Below are 22,073 nucleotides of genomic sequence, written 5' to 3'. Positions count from 1 at the left end.
CTTCGAAGCATGGAGTATTCGAAATGATTTTGAAAATAAATAGTTTCACTTGAATACTATGATGAATGTCTGAAGAAACCGAAAATAATCTGTTGCTACAATATTCATAACGTTTAATTTGTATTGAATGATCATGCAATATTCGGATACATTGAATAATTTATAGTAATTCTTAAAATGATAAGAAATGATGTGTTGATAATTTTTTATTGATACATTCATTGCTACGAGAAGGGAAATTAATTTAGGTAACAATAAGGTAATCCGTTTCATCTGAGTAGTTTTCATTGTGATTTTGTATGTTACGTAATGTTATGTTGAGACGAGAATACCATGGGGATTTCACTTTTTACATCATTTATTATGCACGAAACAGTAATATACAATGAAACTTCGAGGTAGGCCGATCGAAGCATCGTTCCTTTGTACAATAAACTTAACTTAAAGTTACACTGCCGAACGCAACAAATAAATGGGTATGGCACCCGAGAATGTAATAAATAATGGTTAAACATAGACAAACTCTTACGCCTATCGTTACGAGCTCCTCTTAAAGATATTGCGACAAGCACACTGTCAACAATTCTTCGTTAACGTCGGAAGAAACAGATCTATCCGCAATATCTCCAATATACATTCATGAATTATACAATTAGTCAACAGTTACAGAAATACAAGTAGTATCGAATGCCACGCGATCCAACATTCCACATCCGCATAACTTAGAGAACTTACTAAAAGATCATACACCAGCCCAACGCAACGACAGCGCAGCGTTGGGCTCGCGTTTCAACGGTTTTTCTGACAAGGTGTCAATGGGCGAACGATTGACACTTCATCAAGAAAATACTTCATCGAACGAACCACTAGAATTCGTCGAATCCCTGAAATCACTTCGTCTAAAATAGTAACTACGTTTCAAAGTAACGGTACTCGGACTCGACGCACTCGCAATTCGCGCCAAGCCAGCGCGAAAGAGAAATTGTTCGTCTATACAATAAAATAATTTATATCCGTAAGAATTAACATTTAAATCGAAGAGAAAGATGCTATCCTCGTTCGATTTAACATTCTATACATTATCCCAAGGAACATAACGCTTCGTTCGCAATTAGTCCCACTGAAAGTTTCAGATCACTCATTCACATTTCATAATACTCATTCTACACTAACAATTTCCGTCAACCCTTCATAAATAATTCTACATGCCATAAAATACAAGAAGAAACCTCATACTCAGTTAATGAGACAAAAGTCTCGTTTAAAAACCCATATCTGTTATAAACATCTACAACCTTATTTCAATCCTCCGTTAACCCAAACAATTAATTACTCTAATCGCGGTAAAGAACCCGCTTTTCAAGACTAACGTTCGCATCCAGTCGGACAAGCGATCTCAAACTTCCAGCGCGCAAACGAAGCGTTCTTCGCACGGTTGTCGCCGTCAAATCGGCGGCAGGATGATCGAGGATCCATCAGCAGATGGAATTCCATTTATCGTCTTGTTCGAGTAATAATCCTTCGACTCGCGGGACCGCCGGGACGGACGGCGCCATTACATCTAGCGGATTGGACCACTTACGCCGACGCGGCGCGCGGGAGACTTGAACGCCCGCAAAGACGATAGCGCCGGCGCGACGCCCGGTTTCTCTTCTTTTTCAGCGATTCTTCCCTCGTTCGCGGCCAGTCACAAAAATTGTGTCGGTCGGGTAGGCTTACTCGGTATTTATGTGACACGGGTACATTCTCAGGCAATCGCCGCCGTCTTGACCTAATCTCGCAGCGCTCAAGTATCTGTGAAACTTCTGACTCGACGAGCTCTCCGTCCCGGCTTTCCTGAGCTCCTGCGGGTCCCTGCAACAGGAAAATGTTAAGCTTGTTGATGAGCCTCTTGACATCGAGAAACAATTAAGAAGCAATGGCTATAGAAAAGCTTGATATCTCGATGTTTGTTAAGAGAATCTCGACTGTATGAGGTTTCAATGATCAGCTGATTCCGTGGTCGTGTTAATGATCGGTAATCGTCGAAGGAAAGCTTGACCCGATTCATCATTGTTTGCCGGGACGGTCATATTCGTGTCACTTTCGCCACTTAGCGCTACGCTAATTGGATGATCTACGTTTGTTTTTCGTCGGTAACGAGCGGCTCCCGCGCGAGATCGCGATGCTGCATGGCGGAACTAACTATATTGTCTGGTTCGCGATCGCCTCCATTGTCGGCTACGGGGACGGTAGCGGAAAGACCGGGAAAAAAGGGAGCAGGACCGCGTGAAACGCGATTCGACGTTCCGATTCGAGTGATCCGGGGCGGCGGCCACCTTTCTCTTTGTAATCGACGGTCACGGCGATCGAAATTCGAATACGTTGCTCGCGCACGTCCGCGAACGAGCTGATCGATGGGCTGAATGTTAATCGGCAGAGAAATAGTTTTCGGTGATTGGGCAATTAGCGGTTGATCGAACCTTTCCGTTTGAAAGGACGGTTCGAATTGAGTTTCGTGGATCTCCTGGTGGATTTCTGAATTGCTCGGGAATATTGAAATTATTTGAATTATTAACGATAATGGTGTGTGATTGGTGGAAAATGTATGTGCAGGTTGATTAAGCAACTTAATTTCAAATATCGTTCCGTAAGAAATAAGGATTAACACTAGAACTACCTTTCGATTTGTTTGTTTCGCAGTTATTAATACGTTAAAAGCATTGAATATTTGAAATAATTTTTGAAATAGTTTCACTTGAGTACTATGATATCCAAAGAAACTGAAAATAATCTATTACAATTTTTATAGAGATTGCATATCAAATGCTCGGTAGTTCCAGTGTTAAAATTGTGTGAAACAATCGCGGAACGTTAAAGCCTCACGTTCCGCGGATAGAAAATGCAGTCTGCTGTTACTCCAATTAAGTCCACAAAGTCCGGTGTTAATCTAGGCAAGAAACAATTGAAGAAATCCTACGCGTTCTGCAATTATAGAACAGAATGGCAGCAGACTCGTTGAACGATCATTTATTTCCCGTTAAGTAATCAACACGCCGTGTTCCACCGGCCGTATGCAATTTCATAATCGAGTGCCAGACACTTGAATCTTTTCACCTACTTTCCTACCTCTTTTTCTAAATTGCGACCCGCAAAACGATAGAATCCATGAAACGACGGATAAAGCTTCTCAAACCGCGAATCTCGCGGATTTTCCAAGCGCCCAGACGTCCAGTGGATAATAAAGTAAAGGTGTATTTAATCGACAGTTCTCGAATTCCACAAAGAGAAATTCCGTGTAATAATTATTCATCTCCGCGATTTCTATCTCTCCGAAGTCAATTTACCAAGACGACATCCAACGGAAAATCATTTCCTGAATTACCCTAGGAATTTTATGCCTTGATACATAACCAGTCAAACTTTACCCTTTGCACTCGGAAGTTTTTTACTAGAAATATTTTAACAATATCAACAAAATAGGAACAAAGCTATTTTATTTGAATATTTCTCAAAATGATGCATTATAGGGAATGTAATATTAAATATCGAATTTTATAGTTTTACTGTATGAAATCCAAAGGGTTAGTATTTTAAATGAAACTTCGTATTGCTATAGGAAATATTTCAATAAAATTATTTTGTCGCTTAATTTATCTGTGAATTATCGTTAAATTAGTTTCAAACAGTGTCGCCTGTATCTCGTCGAAAAATGTTAAATATTTCCAGTGAAAATCTTTCGAGTGCAAAGGGTTAATTACCTCCACTAATTCAGTTTCCTCTAAACTTGAATATCTTCAGACATCTCAGACAAAACCTCTTAAAACCAATCCCACAGAATCAACCTTCCATCCTCATTAAAATCTACCACACTAATCCAAAATCTCCCAAAACTCCCAAGCTCCCCAAAGCAACCCAAATCCCATACCCATAAGTCAGCATCAACCTCCATCCTCGTTCCCCTAATTACTTTCACAAACCAGCCCAGAAAACGCGTGAATCAGGCTCGTCCCCGATCCTCCAAAAACGAGTCTCCCCCGCTGGCCAGCGACGTCACAAAGTTTCGTCAGCGATAAACGATCCCACAATCGGAGCCGCGGTCGGCTAACCCACAAATAGCGCGTTCCTTACCTGGATAGCTCGTTGGACACGAGGTTGCTGTGCGGCGAGTAGACGGCCGGGTTCTTGTACATGCTGCAGACGAGCCTCTCCCTGCAGGTTTCCTCGAAGAATCTCAGCTGCTTGAAGATCTCCTCGAGCCTGTTCACTATCGGCCCGTAGAACTCGTCCCCGTGGACCTGTCTCTGCGCCGCGCCGCCCGGTTTCGCCTCGGCCTGGCCGGTCTTCGCGGAAATCTGTCGCGTGTTCTGCCCGAAAACACCGTACGAGCTTTTTACGGCGTTCACAGCCGGCGACGACGCCGCGCTCGCAGCGTTGACGTTCGTCGCGACGTTGGCGGCGGGATTGTTGTTGACATTGACGGCTGCGCCGGGCGTCTGCACCGTCTGCCGACGACTGTTCTCGACGTAGGCCGAGTAGGCCAGGTTGTGAGCCGACAGTGGTCGTTTGTCGGGGAACGCGGGTGTCATCGGCGCGGAGTTCGCGTATTGGACGGGGTAGCCTGCTGGGTACACCTGGCCAGGGAATGGCGCAGGCAGCACGCCTGGAGCGCGAACCGGAACTGCGGAGGCTATGGGCTCTGGGTCCACTGGCTCCTCGTAGGGCTCTATTCCCCATTCTTTCAGTTCCTCCACGTCCTTTCGGTACTGGATGTGCGGGTGAGCGTAGTCGTAGGTGTCCAGGTCCTCGTCGTGGTGGTGGTGGTGACTGTAGTACGCTGGCACCGGCACTGGCACTGGAACGTGGTGGTGATGGTGCGCGATCTGAAAGGGAGATGAAGTGTAATGGTTTCCTTGTGGGAGTAGCACTAGGGTGGATCGAAATGAGAATCTAGATTCGTTGCATTGTTTCGCAGTTTCTAGTTTTTGTGGGAGGAAGATTTATGGTTCTTATTTCTTATTAATACTTAGCCAACCAAATGTGATGCAGATTAATTTAAAGTCATTTCGAATGTTGAATGCTTTTAATCATGAAGTTTAGAAGCTTGAGTTCACTGCTTGCTTCAGATAAGGTAGAGACGAATCGGGTTATTTTATATTTTACTATAGAAGCAATAATTGAACATTAACACTAGAACTTTCGGTTTTCTCGTTTTGTGTTGATGTTCAATTATTGTTGCTTCTTTCATTTTACTATAGAATTATTTTACTATAGAGTTATGTTGAATTATTGTTGCTTCTTTTATTTTACTATAGAATTATTGTTGTTGTTGCTTCTATAGTAAAATATAGAATAACCCGATTCTACCTTATCAGAAGCGAGCAGTGAATTCAAGCTCCTAAACTTCACAATTTCATCACGAAGCCTACCTGATGATGATGATGATGGTACTTAGTAGAGTGCGACGAATAGTAGCTGGAGCAGAGCTTGAACACGTGCGCGAACGCCGGAATGAAGAACAGCAGGAGCTTAAGAAACAGCTTCTTCGCCGTGCCGATGCCAAACAGGAACGGGATCACGAACATGAACTTCAGCTTGATCAGCTTAATGATCAGCAGCAGCGCCAGGAAGCTGGTCAGCAGCTTGTTCTGTATAAACTTCTCTAAAACAGAACAATCGAATCAATCCCCGAAATCACCCCTTCAACCTCTAACACACCCACGTGAACCTACTAATTTTCTTGAAAATCCTCCCCTGGCTCTCCAAAGCTCTCTGCCCGAAGTCAACCCTGATCAAGGCTCCGCTCTCGTCCACCTCCTTCGGGCTGATCTTGACAGCAGCTCCCTCGAAGAAAAACTGGGGCAGCTGAATCTCGTAATCCCTGGTCGCCAGGAACTTCGCCGCCTTCTTTCCAATAGCGTTCGTCACTTCCTCCAGGGGTGACTGTTCCTCGTCCAACCCCCTCCCCTGGCCACTTTCCTCTTCGTCGCAGCCGGCCCCGCTGGACTCCACCAAATTCTCGTCCAGAGGATCCGCGTCCTCTCTCCTGGCGCAAGAGCCGTAATCCAGGTCATTCCTCTTCAGCACCAGCCCGTCGAACACAGTGATGTTCTCTCTGTCCACGAACACGTTGTCCAGGTAAGAGTACGCGTTCCTCTGTATGCAGGAGAACGTGACCGAGCGGTCGCAGTCCCTGAGCAGCCCGTCCCAGAGCGCATTCCCGGTCCCATTCCTCGGCAGCTCGTCCACGCGGAGGATCCTCGCGTAGGACCTTAGCTTCTTGAAGCTGAAAAACCCCGTGGACTCGACGCTCGCGCAAACGCAGACCAACAGGATCACGGTCCTCGGATTCATCTTCGAGGCGCACTGAATCAGCGTTCGCGCACGCGAGCCAGAGGGGAAACAGAGCGTCGTCCTGAAAGCGTAACGCGTTCCGGATGCCGCGATCTCACCGTGGACACGAGGATGCACCGCGAATCGACACTGAACCACGTGCTGGATGCACCGACACTTCCGTCTGCCCCTCCACTGCCTGACCTCGAAGGAACGGTATATAGGACGCCGGATCGGTAGTTCCGTTTTAGGGTATCGATCACTGGAAACAGACGCTTAGTGTGTTTTCGGTCCTGGTCCGCGCGGATCCCGTTGACACGTCCAGGCTGCCTGTCAGATCCTCATCCTTTCTTCCTCTTGTTCCCTGCGCTCGGCCCTCCCACTCTTTTCCTCTCACGAGAGAAGCGCTCCGCTCGATCTCCCGCTCAAAACTAACCAACGAGCTTCTCCGTCTCCCGGCTACAATTCACCTGAGCGTCAAGTGTGTCAAAGGCCCTCCTACTCCGGCCCCGGCTGGCCCGTGGAAGGTCATTATCGTCTCCTCTCCGACTGCAACCGGCTCCGCGCGGCGTGTCCGATCGCACGCGCACGCCGAGCGGAGCGGGGCGCAACGGGCGGACATGTTTACCGGGGATTTCGGAATTTGTATGCACCGGGACGAGTTTCGGCGGCCACGTTGGACTCGAGCCAGGTGAAAGCGGACGGGGAACGTACGCGGCTGCGTGCCAGCCGGTTTTCGCCGCGAAGCGAATCGTGCCTCTCGTTCTCGCGAGGTTTTGGAGGGAATCCGACTGGCGCGTGTTGTTTGGGAACGTGGCACGATGGGGATCGATCGGAGGTGTGTTTGGCTTGGTAAATACTCGAGGAGTGGAGGATCGTTTCGGTTGTTCGGCTGAGCTGCTGATTAACCCTTTGAGAAGAATCGTTTAAGGACGCGAAACTTGCAGCATGGGAAGTTAAATCGTGCATCGAATGCTTAGTACACGTGGTATACTAAGTTGCAGACTAACGATTTAATTACTCGAATAATTAGAAGTCAATATAGTTTCCTTTCTTTCTGTTTATGTATTGATTTCTCATTGTTCGAGTAATTAAATCGTTAGTCTGCAACTTAGCATTTCACGTGTAAATTTCGTCAAACTGTCGATACGCAAAGGCTTAAGGTTTTGTAACTAATTTTACTATGGACAATTAGCGAGTTGAAGTAATTTATTATTCGCTGTGAGAGTTTATTTCGAGGATAAATCTAGTGAGAGTAGTAAAAACTATTGGTTTCTTAAAATGTGTAAGTTATATGCTTGAATATGATTGAATATATAATATGGTGTTCTCGATAAGTTATGGGAGAGTTTGAAATATTTTGCAAAAGAAGCAGTATCGTAAATTGCGAAGCAGAGGCTGGATTATTTATTAACTTGGTAGTTCACTGCGATGAAGTTGAATACACAAGCGAGGCCTAATGATGGTTGGACATAATTTGTGAAGTACAAAAACTGACGCTCGTAAAGCTACACTTTAGTCATTTTTATCGAATATGTTTATAATGAAGGGTATAATGATAGAGAACTTGCGTCTCCTTAGATTCCCCTTTATCGCGAATAAATTTGTGATAGTATCAATTTGCATAAACACCTGCGATCAAATATGATTACGTCGCCTGTAATATATTCCTAATATTACATAAGAAGTGCCAACATAGGTAAAAACAGGAGCAATAACATATTACAACCGAAGACAACAAGTACAGAGAAACTGTATGTAAATTGAGCGCTCTCGTTGCGAACGGTCGCGCCTACCACGCATCGAAGTCTCCAGGAATCTCAACGTCCTATCGCTCTTCAAACTCAATTCCAGAAAAATCAGCTACTCCATCGAATCAAATTCTTTCCCAGTTCAATACACACTTTCTTCCGAACCTCAAAATACAAAACAAAACATTCTAAACTAAACATTCCTGTAAATTTTCCTAAATAATTCGATCAAAGAACACGTACGCGAACGATTTCCCAGACTTAATTCTCACATCGGTGCCATTAATAGGTTGAAAATACTGCGATGAAAACGAATTTCTAATGACATTCCGATTTTACTTCTCCCCAACGATTTCCAGAAGCGATGAACGCGCGCAAACTGCGGCCGCGGCGAACGAGATGCGCAAAAAACGCTCCAACGAACTCGAAAGAATTAACGCCAGCGAGGAATGTTTACGTTCCATCAAACCGGTCCGCTACGATCTGGCAAGTGATCCAGTTAAGAGACCGTTCGTCGATTACCAATGGCGGGGCGGCAACGGAGTTCCACGCTGCGCGCGGAAAATGAGTCGCGCGTCGTCGGCTTTCGACGATTTCCGAATCCGCGGCGAACGAGAATCGACGGAAAAAAAAGTGGAACGCGAGAGTGAAATTCGGAACGAACGGAGGAAAACAACCGGCAAAGAAGACCGCCACTCGGAATATTAAGTAACATAATCTAGCCGTAACTTTCTGTATCCAGGTTAATTGCCGAGGAGGATGCCGCAAAATCTGCGTTCCACTGTTCGCAGTTCCTACTCTTTCGCTTGTACGAATATCCGAAAAAGAAGAATAAATGGTTGCCGGTAGTTGCGACTCTTATCTGGAGCAGTTCCGACGCCACGAGGATACGGAAACTTTCGTCCTAGAATTAATTAATAGGTAAATCGATTTTAATGGCAGACGAGTTTCTTGGTCATTCACTTTTCTCTCATTGGACTCGTCGACGGTGCGCGTTCACTTTACGACGTTGTTGTTCGATTTTTTCTCGCGACTCTCCAGTGTTCGCGAGAGTTTACCGCCTCGAAATGTAGATTTAGCACGGAATTAATTAGGCTTCAATATTTAACAGCTTTCTTCGACACCGCTGAGTGACATATGAATGGAACCAGCGAATAATAAAGAGTGTATCATCGTTAACTGTACATTTAATAACGGAATCTGTTTCCTAAGGAACAATTGAAACTGTTGAATGATCCAGTTTATTTTAATTGATACACTCAACACTGAAATTCAAAGCTTCAATTTGTGGAGCAAATATTTTAACCTCAGTCTATTTATATCATCAGTGCATTAACATCAGAAGCATTTCCAACGTTTCTCTTCCGCAATTAACAACGTACATTGTCACACATTTATCTCCCAGGCGATCTCTGTAGTCTCTTAACTACTTAATAATGTAATTCCCAGCTTCCATTAACGTAACATTATCCTCGACTTGCCGGCTACCCTCTCACGCGTAGTGTGGTTAATTATTCCGCGCAGAATCCATTTTCCGCCGGCATTTCAGCCGAACGAACGGGGACCGTGAAGAGCGACGTTCGTTTATGACGAATCGGTAATCCTCGTGAATTTCGTAACACGGAGCGTTCGTTCCCACGCAGTTCGATCGCTGTTGCCTTTTTCTCGGCGCGAGAGGAGGAAGTTGTCGTTAAACGTCGATGCTGCTACGAATCCTCGGACATCCATGCCTCGGGGTTTTCACTAATAGATCGTTGGTGAAGGTGTTCCCATTAGCCGGCACGGCAGCGCAGCGGCAACCTACATTCGCCCGGAACGAACGATAACACGTTATCGCCGGCTACGCGCCGCCATTCTTGTCGACGACGGGAGGAAGTGATTTCAGTGTCGTTGCGCGATGGGAAAATCTAGCCTCGGTATTACTATCTTCCGTGTGAAACGCTGCGATTCCGATTATACACGTGATTCTATTCTCAGATATCCTGCTGGGTGTTGTAGTGAACTATAGTTAATCTACCAACGAATTCTATACATCTCGATATTCGAAATATTCCTTGCTCCAGATCATTAGACTAAAAATGATAGCAAACTCTAAAACTTCAGATAAGTTCATATCTTATTCCAAGCTTCATTAAAGCTACAATAATTAAAAGTTTGTATATTCCATAACGCCTCATAACAAGCGAATAACACTTAATTTTAATCCATGAAATTATGATTTTGTGAACTATGTTATTCACTTGTTACGAGACGTAGAATGTATAAGCTGATTACAGTGGAATATACGACTATTAATTTATTTGAGAACATTTGAGGATTTAATATTCTCAAGACATTGAACAATATTTCATCGAACCATATGCGATGGTATCCAGCAATGGAAACAAGCTGCTTCGTTACCAATGACGTCATCGAGAACGATTTTCCGTGTGGACGACAGATCGTCCCGGAAGAGTCGGGTGGGTCAAGGGAACTGAACGGAGATCGCGGCCCGTTCGGATGAATTCCATTGACCTACTATCGGCCTGACCGGCGGATAGGCAGGTGGGTTGAAGCCCCGCAACCGGCTCGCGCGTTCTTCGATCGCCGAAAAGCGATCGCGTGGCCCGATCCGTTCACAGAAAAGAAATCTCTCGCGCGGTGCTTACCGTGTGCGCCTCTCTTAACCGGCAGTTCCTCCTTTTTACCGCGATCCTCGACACCCATGGAGGAACAAGGGGCGCGATACATTCTAAAACAGCCTAGATCATCGATGAGATGATCTAGATAATCGCGCACCTTCATTTTTACGGAATACCGATTAATTCTTCAACCTATCGCTTATTTTCTCGTCGACTGAGGATTTTTGAAATTCAAATTTGCTAATTTAAACACTAGGAATGAAGAAAACTTCTGTTTGTCACAGAATTTTCCAGGAAATTCTCTTTAAATCCTTTCAGATGAGACAAGATTATTTAAATATCTCAGAATTAGATGTCTAAAAAGATTTTTGTAGACTGAGGATTATAGAAATTCAAATTTACTAATTTAAACACTAGGAATGAAGACTTCTGTTTGCCACAGAATTTTACTGCCATTCCAATAGTCTTTGTCAAAATATATTTCACCAGTGTCTAACGTATATTCCAGGAAATCCTCTCTAACTCAGATCAGACAAGATTATTCAAGCATCACAGAATCAGACGTCTAAAAAATTCCAGAGAGTCTCCAGAACCTTCAACCGTGTATTTCACAGGAATTCGCATGTTCTATGGAAATTTCTATCGCGTCGAGATCGCGGGATTAGATATGCAAGGGCCAGTTTACACAGAAAATTGATCGTTAGTGTAGAGACGATCTTGAATCGGTATTCCCATGTTCCCGTGGCCGGCAGTAGTCGTTGGATTAATCGAACGCGTTACAGGAAACGATAATGAAACTCGTTTGTCGGAGATCCTCGGTTGTAAAGAAGACTATCGTTAAACAATCTTGTCGCTCGGTCGCGCCGGCTCGCGGCGCGCGAAGCGAGGAAGAGAAATCCGAATATCTACGAAGTAGGTGAACGATCGGTGTCACGTTTACACGGCGAAGACCGCCGAAATCACGGCGATCGCCGTAAGCTCGCGCGGCGCGGCGCGGCAAGCTCGGGGCTGGTCTCTTCGGGAACGCGGGGAACCCCGGCTGAAAGTATTTGCACAGACGCCGCGCATAGGAACTGGTTTCCACGTGCGCGAAGTGAACCAAGCAACTGGGACGCGTTACATATTCGGCGGACGAAAAAATCCGTCAAGATTGTCACGTACGTCTGCGATAATCTGGATCGCGAGCGAATCGTCGCGCTGACAGCTCGCGCGGATTCGACGGGACGTGCGTAACCGTTTCCGGAAGGAGAAACTCGAATAATTGATTAACCGCCGCGGGATTTGGAGAAGAAAATGTGTTCGATTGAGTGACGAGTTCCGTTCTTGGAATGAATCATCTGTTTACTGTTCATTTTTGAGTTTACGATCTTCCATCGTGTTTGCCCTTAGTTTGAAGATTTTGTTGATAATTTGTGAGGCATAATGTTTATCATTTTATTGAATATTAATAAATATTTTGGCAAGTATTTACTCAGTGGAACGTCTTTATTGAAATTATAAGTGTCTCTATGCGAGTCAGAATATGAATGAATGCTCATTTTGTCGATAACGGTGACGGTGCAGTATCATTTACGTCGTTAACGGTGACAAACCGGCGATTGACACGCTTCTCGTCAATGTCTCTTTGTATTTGTAATGTGCACGTACATTCGCACACGTGCGTACGTATACTCTTAAAATATTGTGTTCTATTAAAATTATTCAGATATTTAACTACCTAAATTCAGACTAATAATTATCACATAAATATTACCTTTTTATCAAACGTATTTTATTAAAATTATTCAGATATCTAACTACCTAAATCCAAACTGACGACCATCATACAAATGTGAAACTTTTACCAATCATTAAAGAATGCTCGCGTGCACAAGAGTCCCTTCGACGCGTCCCTCATCCCGGTAAATTATGCAAATACGTTGTCATCGATTCGTTCGTCTCTTTCTCCCGGCTCCTGTCTTCCGGCGCTTAAAACGCCGGCAATTTCCGTTACGTCAAGGTAAATGGCTGTCGAAGGAACGGTCGTGTCGCGTCGCCGGCTGCGTGCTGCGCGCATAGGAAAGTGAACCGATTCGCGAACCCGTGCCGCGACACGTTCTGCCTATTTCTGGCGCGCCGGAGCAAGCCCACTTTTGTCTCGACACGAAAACTTTCTCCGATTTTCCTGGCCCGCCCCCGCTTCCATTCTTCCGCCTACCAGTCGCTCGTTAATCAGGAGTTAAGTCAAACTTGAACCTACAATGCGATTCTAAGAAATATAAACCGTATCTCGATGCGATGGATCGATTTGGTAATTTAACCCTTTGAACTCTGTAGGCTCCAATATTGCAGCAGATATAATATTAAATATTTTAATGAATCTTAAAGAAAATACCTTAAAATTATTAGATTTTCCACACATCCAAATTTTGTGCTAAGAAAATAAAAGATCGAAGAAATGTTATAGCATTTCTATTTTTCGCTAGGAATACTATAGAAATTAGTTGCAGTTGCTGGTAGATTACAAAACAACCTGGAGTGCTAAGGGTTAAGACGATCACTAAGGATTAATTGCGATCTGATTTATAATATATTTAAGTCCTCGATTAAAACACATTTTTTGAGAGTAATTATAATATTGTCTCAATCACACAAGGTAAATCTATTAATTAGTATTGACAATTTCATGTAGAATAGATTACTTCTCATGATATTAGTTCCTATAGATCCCAAGTATGCTAATAAATAATTTCTTGTGTTTTAAACTGTACTATACATAATTGTCTGCAATTTATAAATATATAATTATCATATTATTATTATTATTATATATATTATTACAATTCATTTGCATCATATTGATGAACCTTTCTTTCCACGTGTCCTAACACTTGTTCCCCATTAGCATTTGAAACATTCTCTAAATTTCAAAGGGATTCACCAAGAAACGCCATTGAATGGATCATTTCGTACGACGTCACAGTAGGCTAATTCCTGTGACAGCAAATCGTCACCGTTATCGCTTTGGAATTTTTCACGGTGTTCGCCGAAGCATTCGTCACGCGACGAATTGAAATGGAGGAAAGAGAGTCGCGCGACCAGAAGGAAGCAGGAAGAGTCGTACTCGAAACGAAAATCCGACTGCCGTTATTCCTTTCGAATCAGATCGCGTTGCCTCCGAAAATGCCACCTGCCGCGGGTACTAACTAGATAGACAACGCCGGCCGATGTGGGTCAAGCATTGTGCAGGGTCGATCATAAGACGCTAGGAACGAGTACGTGCAACATCGAGGCACACATTTCGAAGTGTGACTTAATTCCGACGTACAGTTACCGCACTCGATTAAAACGCGTACGCAATCCATACCGGTGCTCGGCACCTGCGCACGCTGTACCGAACACCTGGTCCTTTTAAAACGTTCCTTTTATAGAGTTTATGAGTTTCTTCGAGAGGTACAGTGAATACATTTTAAAATACTTCTTTTATAGAGGTTGAGTTTCTTGTATAATATTGTTGAGAGATATAGTGAGTACATTTTAAAATATTTCTTTTATAGATTTCATGAGTTTCTTGAATGATATAGTTGGGAGATATAGTACATTTTAAAATATTTCTTTTGTAGAGTTTGAGTATCTTGTATAATATAGTTGAGAGATATAGTGAGTACATTTTAAAATATTCCTTTTATAGAATTCATGAGTTACTTGTATAATATAGTTCAGAGATATAGTAAGTACAAAGAAATCATAGAATATTAACCCTTTGCACTCGAAAGGTGACTCTCAGTCGCTGATTTGACGTAGTAAAACTATACAATTTTTTAAAAATTCATTGTAATAAAACTATGAAGGTTCCTGTGACGCGTTATACGAAGTTTAGTGTTAAACATCAAACTTTATAACTTTACCGTATCAAATCAAGTGATGACTCTCAGTCACCTCCCGAGTGCAAAGGGTTAACACTTCGAAATAACAGAAATCAACAACGCGTTCATTTCCTCGGGACCCAGTGAATGGGAATCCCACGGTGTTTCATTAGCGCAACGCGCGCGGAGTGTGAAATGTTCGAAAGATACTCATTTAAGCGACCCTGAACTTAATCGCGGAAGTCGGTCGTTGGCAATGGACGCCTAGTGGCTGTGTTCTCCAACTCGACTCACCTCGGTCGGTAAACGTGAGTTCAATCACCGGCGTGACAGAGGAGCGGGCCTTTGTCTATCGCCCAATGTCACGGTCGACGGACGCACCTGTTGAATACAGGTAACATTCACCTGCCGAGAGCCTTGGCAGGTTATTCGAAAGATCGCGCCACCGTTTTCTGCTCAACTATTCGCAACCCGCCGCGCTCGGCTCGTAAAAACTCAAACTGGTTCTCGGATTTCCAGTGGTTCTATTTATATTGGGAAGTGTAGGCTGACGATCTCGTTAAGTGTCATATTTCGCTAATTTCATTAAAATACGCGTCTCTCGCTCATTTAAATACTTGTATTCGCGGTTTATCTTACTTTCAGGAATCCACGCATACTACAGCCTCACTCGTTTACTCGTAATCGCTGGTCGCGTGGATTTATGGATATCAATTAACGATTTCTGTCATTTACAGATAGAAAAGCTAACTTGTTTTCCTACGGTGAAGCTATAAAGTTTGATATTTAATATTATACTTCATACAATGCATCGATCTGAGAAATATTGACGTAACATAGCTTTGTCCGTCAATTCGCGTGAATTCGAGTTGGTTTTACAAAATATCGTCTTCATCAGAAAGTGTTGAAATACTTCTAGTGAAAAACTTCGGTGCAAAGGGCTAATATTCTTAACTCGATAAACCTACAGATACTCAAAGGGATAAGGGTAGAAGAAAATTCGAGTCGATTTCTACTTGAATTCCAAATTTATATTCAATCGTTACAATAGGAAGCTCCCTAGATCGTCTTCAATTTCTGCAGAGATTCGTTATCCAAACGACCATCGTCCCTCCTCAAATTCGACGAACCCACTTCTGTAGCTTGCCACTCATAAACAGGCCTCAGATCACTCTCGTAACTCTTCGGAGCATAATTCATAGAATCAATACGATTTTTATCATCTATATAACCTCGATCAGCTCCATTTCCATGCGAAACATCGATATCGAAGTTACTTGAACGAAGATTGCTTTGTTCGGTGCTGTTTCTCGAGTCATTGTTCAAATATTTATGTGTCTGTTCGACATGGTAACTGGAATTCCAATTGGCAGAGTTAGAATTCGTCGAGGAGTTATCGTCGTCGAGGTGATTGTCAGTGGCTGCGTCGGAGGACTTCTCCATTACCAGAGGCGAGTTAGTTGAATCAACAGACTCATTTGTTTTCTCGTAATCTGCGGTTATGTACCGTCTACCGAAGCTGCGGCCCCAACCGCTGCCGCCGTAACCGCCGCCGCCACCGCCGTAACCGCCGCCGCCGGACGGTGGACCATAGCTGGTCGGCGGTGGCGCGCCGTAGCTGTCTCCGCCACCGTAGCCTCCGCCGCCGTAACCTCCGCCGCCGTAGCCTCCGCCGCCGCCGCCGCCGCTGCTACCGGACTTCGTGAGAAGAACGATTTCTTTGTACTGGCCTGAGAAATGTCGAAACAAAACTCGCTCGTTAATCAGGTGTTAAGTGAAACTTGAACCTATAATACGATTGTAAGAAATGTAAACCATGTCTCAATGCGATGGATTGATTTGGTAATTTAAGAAAGACCTTTAATGATACAATGAATCTATTTAGCGAAGTGAATATTAAAAAGAAGTGTGGTTTTGTATTGTTAGTAAGAAGTTTGGAGGTTTGAAAGAAATGAAGAGTAGTTTGATAGGGTTTAATTTAATCGGGTGAAATTTGTTTCTTAATTGATTTATTCCTACCTCCGCCACCACCACCATGATGACCTCCTCCCTTCATGTACTTGTGCATTAGCATAGCCATCGAGATCATCAGAGACATGCCTGCCATCATCATTCCCTTCATCGTTGCTATGCCTATCGTTTAAACATCAATTATCATTAACTATCAATTAAAACACATCCATCAGAACGACGTAATAGAGATCTCAACTAAAACTATCAAACATTATACCGAATATTTTCATTTTAAGCATCATTAAACCAGCCATCATCATCATCTTGCACTTCCCACCGCCACCTTTGCCGCCTCCTCCGCCTCCTCCTCCTTTGCCTCGTCCTGTAACGCAGAATCCTATTACTCCCAATTTTCAATGCTCGTCCCACCTCGTCTAATTAACTGTTCAATATTCATATTTTATTCGTTACACCAACCTTCGGACAGAGCAGTGTCGTCGAGCATAAGATCGATCTGATTCTTCTCGCGTTTGCCGTTCCATCTCGGCAACGTGATCCTCAAGGCGAACGTGTCGAAGAAATCGTTCACACTTCGCTCGATGATCTCGTTGGGATCGTTCCTCGACGTCCGATCGTTGGTCACTCTCGTTTTCACTAGCTTGACGTCTTGCCCCATCAGATATATCTCGTTCAAGCTGCCGACCGTCTCCAAGAATCGGCCGAAACGTTTCTTCGCGCACACCAACGAGAAATTGATAATGCAACGACCCAAGTCTTTCACGGGGAACTCTGGGAAATCGTCGCTGCTGTTCTTTTTCGAGGGATCATCCTTCGGCGTGGGTACTACTCGAACGTCCACGCGAAATCCGCTCTTCCGGTAGTCGAAGATTCGTCTGCCAGTGCTTTATGAACATTCGTAAATAATTGGAAAATTTATAGAATAATTTACGAGGAATCGAAACGCTGATGCAAACTTTCTTTTACAGTGCATAGAATAACGCTTTTAAATTTGATGTGTTAACCCTTTGCACTCGGAAGTTTTTCACTTAAAATATTCTATACTTTCCAATTAGATGTAGACTAGATTCTTTAAAATGAATTCATCAAGAAATCGTACATAAATTAGGGAACAAAGCTGTTTCCTTTCAATATTTCACGTATTGATGCAGTAAAAAAAGTTAAATGGTAAAGACAAAAGTTTATAATTTCACTGTATCAAATCATCTCGCGCCTGGGAGCCTCTCGAGTGCAAAGGGTTAAAGGAATCCTGCGTTGGATGAGTACACGCTTCATTTTTTTATTTTATTGCGCGCAGAACGAGAGGTTTCTCCAACTAAATTCCACAGTTAACTGGTTAACACTAGGTCTACGGAACGCGTCACTTTGAAGCAGATTGAATTTTGTAAACATTATTTGGTAAATGTTTCAATCGGTTTCCATTGATCCAATTACACAATTATTTCTACATCTACAATTTCCAAAATCTAAATGAACGAATATCAACTTCCCCAGGAACAATAGGATAAACTGTACAATAAATGCCCGTAAACCTAGTGTTAAACGAGACTTAATCCTTAACAAATGCACGGTACTACTGTCGAGCGGTGTTTCCGATGAACTGATACGGATCCACGTTCTTGTAATTGTTAACTTCCGTGGTCCCATCGTTCCCATGGCTACGGACGGCGCTCAGCAGCAGCACGAACACGACGAACATAAGTTCACGCACTATTTTGACAGTCCACGGGGTGATCGTCAATTCACAACGACTGACAACGACAGGATTAACAGCGAAGCTACCGGATACGAAAGACTGATGCCCATCGGCTCGTAATTCATTTATATACAACGAGATTTATGTCACTCTTGCGATTTTTCCGGAGGACCGTCACGATTGTCATTTACCACGGAGCTGGCAAACAACTTAATGACAAGTCTGGGCCTCGGGTTCGTTCCCGTCGCCCGAGTGACACGGGAACTGAACAGGATGCTGCGTTTCCAGATTTCCGGGGCAACATCTCAACCCTGAGAATACGGTTCTGCTCATTATCGGGAGATAATTGTTTTGCTCGCCGAACGGAACGCGCGCGCGATCGATCGGCGTTTCAGCAACCCCGAAAACTAATGGGACGATGAGAAACATGTTGTCAATGGTACTGTTAACCTGGATACTATTAAAGTAGCGACCTGAATCTGTTGGCTCGAACAATCGTTAGTTCTCTAACGATTTAGAGCCTTGTACCTGGCCCTGAGATGAATTCCGAGGCAACGCATGAAACGTTTGTAACTTCTGACTCAATCGAGATTTTCGCTTCAAAAAAATTGTATTTCTTCCTGAAGTATGTATGAATGTGTCTACTGAGTTTGAACTAAATATCTTCAGTAGTTCTTCTGTAAAAAAATCTCAAAGTCTGAACTTTTTATATTGCAGTAAATCTGAGATGAAGAAATTTGTGATAAACAATAATTTTGTTTATTGCCTATACATTGTATGAGGATATCGAAGACAATGCTTAACTTCAATAAACATAATTAATTAAATTGTAATATATTTGGAATAATATAGAAACTACATGGGAAACATCAAACACACTACAGACAGTCCGTCAATCGGAAAAAAGAGACTTCGTTAACAGAACAGCGAACTATTGTTATTCAGTGTAATGTTTTCACGCGTTCAACAGCTCCTATCACAAGACGACCACGCGTGCATCGAAGATCGGCGCGGAGTAAAGCCTAAGACGCGGCGCCGTGAAGGGGACGACCTTGTTTCGTAACACTAATTAAGCGATGCATCGCGCCTGGTAATTACAATCGTCGCGTGCAATTTCCATCGCAGGCAGCCGAAGTATCCGACGCGTGAATCCTAACTCGAATCCTTGAAAGGAAAACTGGTGCATCACGCAACGTTCGATCCGTCAATCTCCAGTCTGCCCTCCTTTCGCCTGGAAACAATTTAGCGAGGAACTTTCTTCCTCTCTAAACCTCCAGTCCCCAAAAGCCTCTGCGATCCGCTATTTCTAGAACCTAAAAATCATTCACACCTAAACAATCTCCTCTTCACCAATACATCTTGCACGATCAACGTCAGACACCGGAGGATCCAATGAACGCTCGTCAGTTTATAGAAACGATCTTTATTAAAACTTTACAATATGTTAAACATAAATAACAGGGGAGGGCTGGGTGGTCATGTACACGACCCGAGGATGACGGGACGACGACGGAGCGGCTCGCAATAAATACCTACGAATCTACGGGAGTAACTGTAACGGTGATAGAACGCAGGGGCGATGAAATGAGACCAGGCGTGGCGCATGGGGAGCTAACGGACAGAACTAGCCAGCGAGCGAGAAGAAAGCGAGACGAATGCTGCGAGAGGAGCGGATGCGGGATAGAAAAAAAAACGTTGCGAAGAGGGGAGAGACGGCTAGGAGAGGAAAAAGGAGAAGGATCGGGAGGATTCGCGAGGTGTCCGGGAGGAGGAGAGATTTGCGGATGGAAGTGATCACGGTGAGGTAGAGACGTGCTGCTGGATCTCTCGCGCGCCGTCAGCTGTAGCCTGACGGCTCCTCGATGATGACCGATGACATGTGAGAGCAGGGAGGGGCGTTAATTCAGCCGGATCGACCGACGGTCCCGCGCGTTCCCGTACTTCATCACCGCCTGCTGGATGGTGTCCTGGACCGCGTCCAGCGATCTGCCGTAGCCGGAGTGCCCGTAGCCGTGTCCGTGGTGCTCCTCGGAGCTATGGGTATGGGAGCTAGAGTAGATCGGTTTGCTGACGATCTCATAGGTGGTCTTCTTCTCGCCGCCACCTGCGAGCGCCTTCAGTCCGACGATGGCCGACAGCATGAGCGCCATCAGACCGGTCATCAGAGCCTTGCCAGCTAGCAGAGCTAGAGCTCCGAAGCCTACGGCTCCCAGGGTGCCCTTCATCATCATCAGCCCGGCCATGAGACCACCGTAGCCGCCTTTGTCCTTCTTGCGACCTGGATGAGAGGATTCGCGTAAAAGCATTGCTTAATCAAGGATTACTCTAAAGCTTGATTAAACTTGGACTCACCGGTTCCAACACTCTGTCCTCCCAGACCCAGCTGAGCCAGAGTCTCCTCGTTGAAGTTCCTCGCGGCTTCGAAGGTCCTAGGGTCGAACAGCTTGATAGAGATCGAGTGGCTGTTCAAGTAGCTGCCGACCTTGTGCACCAGGTACGCGTCCAGCCGCTTCTCCACGTCGTTCGGGAAGTCTCTGGCCAAGTTAGCTACCACTTCGGCAGCCGGCATGCTGGCCGACCCGTTCTCCTTGATCACGGACACGCCGGGCAGGATGTTGATGTCCTCCTGCTCGGAGAGTCTGTCTAGGAAAGACACCACGTCCAGCTTGAGGCAAGTGGCACTGTACGACTTGCCGCAGTCCTTGCTCAGCGTGGAGGCCAGGCTCTCCGGCGACTCCTCGACCATCTGCTTGGACGTGCGGCCGATCTCCGCGTGCGCGGACCCGAGGGCCAGTAACAGCGCAGCCAGCTGGACCATGAATCCCTTCATGTTGTTCGGAGGATTATCGTGTCGTAGAGGTGATAGGGTCTCTTCCGTGTCCGGACGATCGGGTCGAGCCTGCTCGGCGTCCGGGTCTGCTGCGCGGATTGAGAGTTTCGAGGACTCGAAGCTGACCGACGAGGCGCGTACCGTGCACTGGACATACCCTCGGATGGTTGCAGTATATATAGAGCGAGCCAACGGGTAGTCCTTTTTCCTTTTTGCCTTTCGGCCCGTTCCATACATTCTCCGTAGCCGAGAGCGCCGGCCCGGCGTGCTGCTCTCCTCTTCGCGGACGCCGGAAGAGGGGCCCTCTCGCCATGGCCACCGCCACCGCCACCGACGCGGCCGCGAAGCGGGCGAGAGGGAGCGTCAAATAGAGCGGAGAGGCTCGAATCCTCTGTCGAATTTCCACTCCGAGCCGCCTAGACGCGGTCTAATGAGAGCGAAGCCTCCCGCGGGGAGGACCGCCGCGTCGCGAATTCGACGCGCGAGGGAATAACTTTCCTACGCGGCGATTCCGCTTGCTCCAGATAATCGCCGATACGCGTTATCGGACACCGGCTCGGTAATTTCACTGGCCACCTGATATACCGATTTTTTCGGGTGTTCGACGGATGACGGAGATTCATCTGGGAAGTGGAGGATTTAGAATGTCTTTGGATGTTCGTTCTGAAGTCGTTGGAATAAACGAAGCTGCTCGTGCATCCGCGTTTGAGACGCTCGAAAGAGGAACGCCTCTTTCGATCTGAGAAACGAAAGCTCGATTGACCCTCGAATAAAGTTTCTACTCCATCATCCGCAGTAAGAGTACTCATACGTCATTAACTGCCGCAGAAGTCGATTTCCTTTCCATAAGCTAATTCGTGCGTTTCCCTGCCTACGTTACCGATTCCAGAAGTGTGTCACCAGCAGTTTCTATTCTTCTTCGCCGACTTGCGAATCGATTACCGATTCGATAGCGTTCGGTACGCGACGAGGACGTTGAAACGGGAGATCGCGTGTGAACGTAGTCGTTAATTAGACATGTATCTTTCTGAAGGATGATTGACCGTT

The 22,073-nt window shown here is 45.1% G+C and overlaps 2 protein-coding genes across 2 annotated transcripts; both read right to left on the bottom strand.

Annotated features, from left to right (window-relative positions):
- Positions 1-1,665: 1,665 nt before the first annotated feature.
- Positions 1,666-6,333, bottom strand: Osi17 (DUF1676 domain-containing protein Osi17). Its single transcript, XM_031991614.2, has 4 exons — positions 5,712-6,333; positions 5,409-5,641; positions 4,111-4,862; positions 1,666-1,854 (listed from the first exon to the last, which is right to left on the bottom strand). The coding sequence occupies exons 1-4, from the start codon at positions 6,331-6,333 to the stop codon at positions 1,716-1,718; spliced, it is 1,746 nt and encodes a 581-aa protein (XP_031847474.2). The 3' UTR covers positions 1,666-1,715.
- A 13,761-nt stretch (positions 6,334-20,094) lies between these two features.
- On the bottom strand, positions 20,095-21,026 carry Osi16 (DUF1676 domain-containing protein Osi16). The gene is made up of 2 exons (XM_031991505.1): positions 20,549-21,026; positions 20,095-20,474 (listed from the first exon to the last, which is right to left on the bottom strand). Exons 1-2 carry the CDS (start codon positions 21,024-21,026, stop codon positions 20,095-20,097), a joined length of 858 nt encoding a protein of 285 aa, XP_031847365.1.
- Between the last annotated feature and the right edge of the window lie 1,047 nt (positions 21,027-22,073).

Source organism: Nomia melanderi, chromosome 13 (assembly GCF_051020985.1).
Source record: "Nomia melanderi isolate GNS246 chromosome 13, iyNomMela1, whole genome shotgun sequence".
Lineage (NCBI taxonomy): Eukaryota > Metazoa > Arthropoda > Insecta > Hymenoptera > Halictidae > Nomia > Nomia melanderi.
Note: the sequence above shows the minus strand (reverse complement) of the source record. Positions and strands in the feature narration are given on the sequence as shown.